The sequence below is a fragment of the Rousettus aegyptiacus genome, unplaced genomic scaffold (genome assembly GCF_014176215.1).
Source record: "Rousettus aegyptiacus isolate mRouAeg1 unplaced genomic scaffold, mRouAeg1.p scaffold_m13_p_18, whole genome shotgun sequence".
NCBI classification, from domain to species: domain Eukaryota; kingdom Metazoa; phylum Chordata; class Mammalia; order Chiroptera; family Pteropodidae; genus Rousettus; species Rousettus aegyptiacus.
Genome location: NW_023416293.1, coordinates 3,055 through 11,339, shown reverse-complemented (window position 1 = coordinate 11,339; position 8,285 = coordinate 3,055). Strand labels below are relative to the sequence as shown.

At 47.7% G+C, this 8,285-nt stretch overlaps 1 protein-coding gene across 1 annotated transcript; it reads left to right on the top strand.

Annotated features, from left to right (window-relative positions):
- The first annotated feature begins 1,663 nt into the window (after positions 1–1,663).
- LOC107511311 (serine/threonine-protein kinase MARK2-like) lies at positions 1,664–4,613 on the top strand. The gene has a single exon (XM_036235357.1). The coding sequence runs from the start codon at positions 1,952–1,954 to the stop codon at positions 3,443–3,445; it is 1,494 nt and encodes a 497-aa protein (XP_036091250.1). The 5' UTR covers positions 1,664–1,951; the 3' UTR covers positions 3,446–4,613.
- The last annotated feature ends 3,672 nt before the right edge of the window (positions 4,614–8,285 follow it).

Here is an 8,285-nt window from a genome sequence, read left to right as displayed (position 1 = left end):
TGAATCGTATTTTGAGTAGCAATAAGTCCAGGGAACCATCTTGTGAGGCTGGCTCTGTGTTTCATTAAATGAGATGTTTGGATCAGGGGAAGATACAAGACTCCATGACCAGAAACATTCAGTATGAGGCAGCCCAGCCAAGCGATAGAAAAAGTGGATTGTTGCTTCAGAAGTGAGCTGAAGCGGGACTGAATCAGAAATCCCTAGAGGAAGAAGGAAAGGAGAAAAGTGCGTGGCAAAGACTCCCAGGGAGAAGCAGTGTTAGCAAAGGGGTCCCAGGCAAAATGTGACGGGCGATGCGGAACAAAAAGGACACTTCGTACCTACTTCTTCATGGCACCGATGCATGTGCCTTTATTTATTTATTTGCATGTATGAGAAATAAATCTTGGTCACCCAATTAACATGACCTTCTATAGTTATAACACTCATGCTAATCTTACCAGCGTTACTTCAGGAACATATCAAAAGTCTGCTCCTTCCCAGCTGCCCCCAGCCTGCTGTTGATGTCACAAAAGTACATACATCTTTATACTCTGTGTACATCTTTATACTCTGTCCAAAAACAAACTCACGTATATTAGTATATTAGTCTCTGAAATCAAGTAGAAAACAAGAAGTCGAGCTCCAAAGTCACAGCAGTACTAGCTCTTATACCACTGTCCGTGTGGAGTATTAGCAGAGATTGTTCTTTCTCCTCAAGGCGTCGAGCCTCTGCCCAGTGTCCTTCGGTTCCCACCGGCAGGGCAGGCATAGCGGTCAAGATCTCTCAGCATTGGTTTATGTGGGAATGTCTTCAGGTCTCCCCCATCGTCAGGTACTTTTGCCCGATGTAGGATTTTTAGTGAACCGCTTTTGTCCCTCAACACTTTGAATACATCAACCTAGTGCCTCCGGTCTCCACAGTTTCTGATGAGCCATCTGCTCATACTCTTATTGGCCAAAGGATCATGAAAGCCACCCCCTCTCGGCTGTAGAGATGTTAATAATATAACTTCTCTTGTGAACACAACATTTACTCTAATATTGTGAGAACAGTTAAGTCGTAGCATCATTTTTAAGAAAAAGGAATGGAATATTTTATATGTAGACACCCTAAGGTCTTGAAGAAGACAAAACCGATTACAGATTTTCAAATTATAAATGAAAAGGTCACTGAAGCATCCTACATTTTTTAATTTTTAATAAAGTTAATATCAATTTTTCTCACATAAATGAAAAGTTCTTTGGGTTTGTTGGTTTGTCTTTGAAGTGTAAAGGGGTCTTGAGACCAGGAAGTGAGAAAAGCACTGTGATTTATCTCGAACCGTGACTGGTTCGTGTCTTGCTCTGACCCAATAATGCACCATTGTGATGGAATTACAAAATTCCCTATATAAGGCCCCGGTCGGCCTGAGGATTTTGTCCGTAGAGCCCAGGAAGCTGATCTGTGGTGACCTGTTGGACTGGACTAGTTAGCTTGCGTTCTCCTTTTTGTTGTTGTTTTGCTTATTTTTCCTTTGTCTTTATTCCTTTTTCTTGGTTTTCTTTTTTATTATTCTCCTTTTCCTTATTTTCCTTATTTCTCTTTGTTCTTTTTTCTTTCTTCATTTTTCTCCTCATTATTTTATTATTTTCTCATATATTTTATTTCCTGTTTTTTTTCTTATTTTATTTCTTTAAACATTTTTTTAGTTAGTACCGTTAGTATTGTTAGAGTTAGTATTAGTATCGTTAGTATAGTTATCATTGTTTATTTGTATCATTGTTTATCTGTATCATTTATTAGCACAGTTAGTAAGCACAGTTATCATTGTATTCGTATCAGTTAGCATAGCAGAGTTAGTGTTGTTTTTAGCGTAGTGAGCATAGTCAGCAGTTAGCATCAGCATAGTCAGTAGAGTCAGTATAGTTCCTAGCATAGTTTGCATCGGTAGTTGTTATTGAGAGTGAGTGTAGACAGGGCGTCACCATGCTCCATGACCTTACAGCCACCCCTAGTGAGGAGCAGCCCCCCGTTGTGTGCTACGAGCTCCTGCACACCATTGGCGAGGGAACCTTCGCCAAGGTGAAGTTGGCCCGGCACGTTCCGACCGGGATAGAGGTGGCTGTGAAGGTCATTGATCGGCACGGGTCCTATAGACCTTACCGAGAGGTGCAGTCCATGAAAAGCCTGAACCACCCCAATATCGTACAACTCTTCGAGGTGATTGACACCGAGAACACACTCTTCATTATCATGGAGCACGTGGATGGAGGGAACCTGTCCGACTACCTTCGGGACTGCGGTGGCCTGACAGAGCACGAGGCCCGACGCGTCTTCCGGCAGCTGATGTCAGCGGTCCACTATTGCCACCAGAGGGGCATCGTCCACAGGGACCTGAAGCCACGCAACATCCTGCTGGATGCCGACCGGAACGTCAAACTGGCGGACTTTGGGCTCAGTAACGAGTACGTTGGCCGGAAGCTGACCACTTTCTGTGGCAGCCTCCATTACGTCGCCCCAGAGATTCTCCTGGGACGAAGCTACGACGGTCCCGGAGTGGACGTTTGGAGCCTGGGGGTCATCCTATTCAAGATGGTGTGCGGAAGGCTGCCATTCTTTTCAGAAAACTGGCGAGAACTAGGGAGAAAGATCATAAAAGGGCAGTACCGCCTGCCGTTCTTCATCTCCTCAGATCTGGCGGCCCTCATAGGGAAGTGTCTCACCGTGGACCCCTGCCACCGAGGAACACTCGAGGAGCTCATGCGCCACACGTGGACGAATGCGGGGCAGGAGGAACTGAGACCCTATGAGGAGCCGCCATGCGAGGGGATAAACCCCCAGGTGACCCAGGAGATGAGAAACTTGGGGATAGAGCAAGAGAAGATTGAGGAGTCTCTTCGCGAGAACAAATATGACCGAACGATGGCCACGTACCTGATACTGAGCCACAAAGCGCCCAAGGGGAAGGGCCGCACCATCCTCGTCAGGCCCTTCCCCGGCACGGAGTCCTCCCTTGCCAGTTCTCACGTGAGCCACAGCGTCCGGCCATCCGGCTGGGAGATCCAGGAGCCGGCCAGTCCAGCAGCCAGCGCGGACTGGAGCGCCGCCATTCCCGCACCCACGCCCGAGTTGGGGACCAGCGCTCCCTCAGCAGGACCAGCGTCAGGGACCACCAGTCCCGCACCCCAGCTGGAGGCAGAGACCAGCACTGCCTTCACTGCACCAGAGTGTGGGGCCACCAGTCCTGTGCCCCAACCGGAGTCGGGGACCTCCAGCCCTTCCCCCCAGCCTGGCCCTCGGAGCACTGTCTCCACTTCCCACACCAGCGGCCAAAGCAGAGCCCCTGAGAGGCAGCCTGAGGTTGAGACCCCAACCTCTTCCTCGGGCCGGAGACGGGGCATTCGGCGAGTGGCCAGAGCATTCTGCCGCTTTTGGGCCAGGCACCTCTGCTGCGGGAGAAAGAACAAAGTGCAGCCGTGATCAGAGACTCCCGACAGCAAGGCAGGGCTGCAGACAAAGACTTTGGGGGGCCCAGGCCCATCTCCCTGCATTTTAAAGGCTGAACTCAAAACTGCTGAGCTTCAAGGAGGCTGGTGAAAAGGTGCGGGAATCGGCCAGAGGCTGGACGCAAAGAGCTGCAGGTGGGAGCCGTGCAAGGAGGACACGCTGCGTGTGAAGGACTTGGTCCACTGGACGATGAGGTGTGCAGACTGGCCCTGAGTTCTCTGCACAGGATTCACATCAGGATGGTAGCGGACATCTCTGTGGCCTTCAGAAGCACCGGACTGTTCAGCTCGGAGCACGCCCAGAGCCCTCTGGAGGACATTAGAAGAGGTCGCCCTCGCTGCAGATCCACTCCTTAGCCCCTACCTGGGTGCAACGTGAGACTGGACTCTTTTCCCTGGGGCCCTTCTCCCCATCCCTGCTCCTCTCTTCCTCCATGTTTGTGGAGGAGGGGTGGTTCTTGCTAAACCTCTCGGTTTTCCCTTAACCTTGTAATAAAGTAGGTTGTTCCACAAAGATATATCGGAGACTGTTTTTCATTCTCCCTTCAGAGAATTGGGGTTGTGCATCCCCCGGTTTGAGAAGCATGTAGTGATGTAGTGTGGGGACTTAATTAGAACTAATGGAAATATGACTGAAGAGAACGATGCCGTCAGTTCCCAGTAGGAATGAATGTGGTTCCAAGGGGAGAGGGCCTGTGAGCCATCCTGCAAGGCAGAAAGGCAGAAATCGTGTGACCTTCCTACACTCATTACTTCACGTTTTCAGAAGGACGGAAGGGAACTTTTAGTCCTGTAGCCTGTGTTAATTAGGTCTATGAGGTCCATAATAGGATAGCAATGTCCCGTGAACCAGCCTGTGTGGGGCATTGGAGAAGTGGCAGGTTTGTGGGCCCCAAAGTGGCTTGTCAGTCACTTACCTGTGCAGCTGAGTGTCCTCATGATGAGGCAGGAGCCGGCCCTTCCCCTTGGCACCTCGGCAAGGGGCCCTGATATGTGATTTTGACCTGGAAATGAAGAGGAAGCATGGGGGCTGGCGTGAGCTGGAGTGTGAGGTGCATACGCTACCAAGGTGGGGGGTGAGGCAGGGGAAGGGGTGTTGGACCAGCACCCCGATCACAGACTGACAGCAACAGACAGCTGAGTCACAGAAGACAAAAGAGGAAAGCTTCTAGCTAGATACGGATCGTTCCGTGATGCTACACGGCACTGAGCATTTGCACGGTCTTATGAGATGTGTTGGCAGATGGTGTGTTGTACCACCCAGACCCCTTTGGGACTCAAGCGCTCTCTCCCAGCTGCTGGGAAAGTTGTCTGTGATGATTCAGTCAGGTCCTTTGCCTGGAATCGCCTCCTTCAGAAGAGAGCGGTGTCGCCCAAGTTTATCCTCCCTCCCTAGAGGCAGCCAGAGTAAGGACGATACCCGGCCCATGTGGGGATGTAAACGCTCTCCCCCTTGCTCAAAGCACAGCTCTCTGCAGCCACACTCAGCTCAAGGAAACCCCACGGAGATCAGCTGACATCCTAGCTGAAACCACATGACAGTCTAACTCCTTCTGCCTGATCCCGTTTCCTTCCCTCCCTCACAGCTGTTGTTTCCGAGGGAGCTCCCTAGTTCAATTTCATCTCAGAGTCTGTTTCCCAGAAATCTGACCCAAGTCTGATGGAGAGTTTATTCCTAGAGATTAAACTGCGAAAATCATTCATGTTTGAGGCTGCGTCTGCCTAGGCTCACTCTGGAACTGACGTCTCACTTCTCCACCTCAATCACCCTCTCTTTGCATTTCTGCTTCTGATATTGTACTAGTAGGTGCTGCCCCGACAAATGTGCAGAACGGCCTGACAAATCTGGGGGGCATTTGCTTTAGTAAGGTCATATTCCTTGCTGTTTTATCACATCTTCCACATCTTCATTTACCCTCGCACACCCCTTATTTTGCAGAGAGCTGTTGCAGTACAACTCCTTCCTTCGTAGTTTCTATTATTTACCTGGCATTGCTGACGACTGCTCTTACTTAATGTCCTCTTTAAAATGGAAGGACCCAGACTCCCTAATTAAATGTGCAGATCAGGCTGAAATGAAAGGCATAGCAAAAGCACTGTGAGGAAAAGCAGGTAATAGAGGTGCTTCACAGGTTAGAAATATGGGCGAGAAACTAGCAAGTGAGCCTCAGCCCGGAGACCTGAAAGCTAATACAGCTGGGAGAGAGGAAAGTGACACACTGTCAGTTAAATTTCCAGGGAGAAATCTAGAAACAACAACAACAGCAAGAAAAGGAAGAAAAAATATAAAAAGAATGTGAAAGTGATATTAAACTCTTCAACATAAGCTTAGGTCGTGGCAAAGTAGAATTAAAAACGGTGCCTTTCTTGGCTTCATTTTAACTCACACATCCCCACGTGGCTGCAAGGTGATCCTTCCGTGGAAGTGCCATGTGGCAGACACCGTTTGGTGTTCAGGTGCTAGAGTAATAGCATCAACAGACAAACAAGGGGCGATTGGAAGACAGTAACAGAAACAATCTGTGGATGGGAGAGATATATTACAAGGAAAGGAGATGGGATTGATGCAGGTAGTCTCATCCACTGCCCAGGGAGAGGGAAGATGCAGGAGAGCATGGCAGCGCCACGTGCTCTAAGGAGGAAAAGCCTGTGCTAGAGTGTCACCTGTCCCAATGGGACAAGGGCTGGGAGAAGAAAAGGTAGTTTTGAAAAGTGGGCAGGTACTTCCCAGTGGGCAGACCCTGTGGCAGTCAAGCAAAGAGCTGTAAAGAGGCATCACTGCAGATACAGACTAGACTGTGAAAACAGCCCTTTGAGGGGTGCGTCTAAACCTGAAACCAGCTTCAACCTTCTGATGAGGTGGCATCATGAACCCAGGCACAGAGTCGATCAGTTCAGATAACATCTAGTCTATTTTCTCATTTGTAACTGAGTCAAGAAAATGGTCGAACAAGTAGAATGTGTGTCCATAAGTAGGGCTTATGGTTCACTAGCCTGTAAACTCACATAAGGTTGGGATCTGGTCTTATTCATCTGTGTATCACAAGTGTCCATTGCATTAGATATGCTTAGCCAATGTTTTATGAATTAATGAATGACAGAAAACTGGGGAAAGAAATATTCCTGCAGCGGAGTTCCAGACCACATTTCTGGCAGTCACCAGTAAATACTTCTGAGGGTCTTTGAGAACCCAAAGGGTTGAATTCCAGAAAGGGATCAGTACTTGGCTGCCTTTCTCGGGCTCAGAGCATCCCTTTTCAGGGGCTAAATCCCCTCGCCATAGAGTCAGGCAGGCTCCCAAGGTGAAAAATTCAATAGAGTCCCTCTTTTTTAAGTCCAAGTGTGAAATGAAAGATGCTGATGGCAAGTATTCATTAATTTATTGAACTGATGTTAGATGCTGTCTAGTTTAGCAGTTAAGGGCATGGTCCTATCAGCCAGAGGGCCAGATTTAAAATACTGTCTCTGGTACTTCCTAACTGGATATATTGTTTAGCAAGTCATCTAACCTTCCTGTGTTTCAGTTTCTTCCATTGTATAAGGACAATAATAGTTCTTGATCAATGAGGTTTTAATGATGATTAAGTTAAATAATCCATGTAAAACATTTAGAAGAATACTGATTAATAACAGCTGGATAATGTGTGATGGATGGGAGGTCAATGAACTCGTGGTTCCTAATTCTGATTCAGGGGTAGGTACATCCATGGGGCGAATGTCCCATAATCGAATCAAGTGGTGCTTGCTGAGCGACTTTCCAGTCTTCTGCCGTTTGAGTCCTATAGCACATTCATCTTTTCTTAATTTCTTACCAGTGAATCTTTAGCATTAATTTTCCTTAAAAGGGATACTGGGTGAAAGACTAGATGGTTATGCAAATGATGTTAGATGCTGCCATTTTGCATTCCCAGCGATCATGCCAAGGAATGGCTCTCCCTCGGCATCGCCAACTGAGTATGTCACGGCACTTTGGAATTTTTGTCCGTCTAAGAGGTGAATGCAGAAGTACCTCAGTGACGTTCTGCCGTTTTGAAATATAAAGTGAGGCAGAAAGCATTCTCTCCAGTGGTTTGGGAATGATGACATAATATTACTGATAACATATATCAGAAAGTGAAGGCATTTTTACTGGGGTCTGTCTGGACAGACCTGTGCCGATAGTCAGATTCCCTTAGGGCTGAGTCTGTGACATTTCTTACAGTACCGAGAATTTACTGATAACCCCAGGTGCCAGTTCCTCCACAGAATCCTCAGTTAGGTCTGGAGCTAAAAGTGCTGTATGTTTCAGCTTGGCCAGCCCGCCAGATGCTTTCAGGGTCTGCCTGTAACCATGAAGCATTTCTCCCTTCTGGGATAAATGAGAACTGAGACATTTCTTCCCCATTAATTCCTACTGGCATTTGCCATCATCTTCAATGAAAGGGACGTCAAGAATCATTTCTTCGGTTTCCTATCCCCAAATTTCAAACTTGTGTGAGAACTCATATTTCTTCAAAGCATGTATTGTACTTGATAAGTGGAAAACTGCTAGGGTAAGTAACAGATGATCAAACAGGCATGGGAAGCTTGATTTACGCAAAGCCAATGAGTTAGCAGGGTCTCAAGCCCATGGCTAGAACGTCCCCCGAGGTAAGCCTGGGCTTTTGGGAAGGATAGAAACATTGCCATTTTCCTGACCAGTCTCCATAATAATTAATCCTTCTCTGTCAGGAGACTCTTCTCCACTTCAGAGCTTAATCCGTCCTTCACTCCACCTTCTCTGGCACCTGGCAGGGGACAATGCTACTTAAATTGTACTTCGCCAAGACACATTA

Coding starts and splice junctions, on each gene's coding strand:
- LOC107511311 (XM_036235357.1), top strand. CDS start 1,952: ATGCTCCATGACCTTACAGCCACCCCTAGTGAGGAGCAGCCCCCCGTT.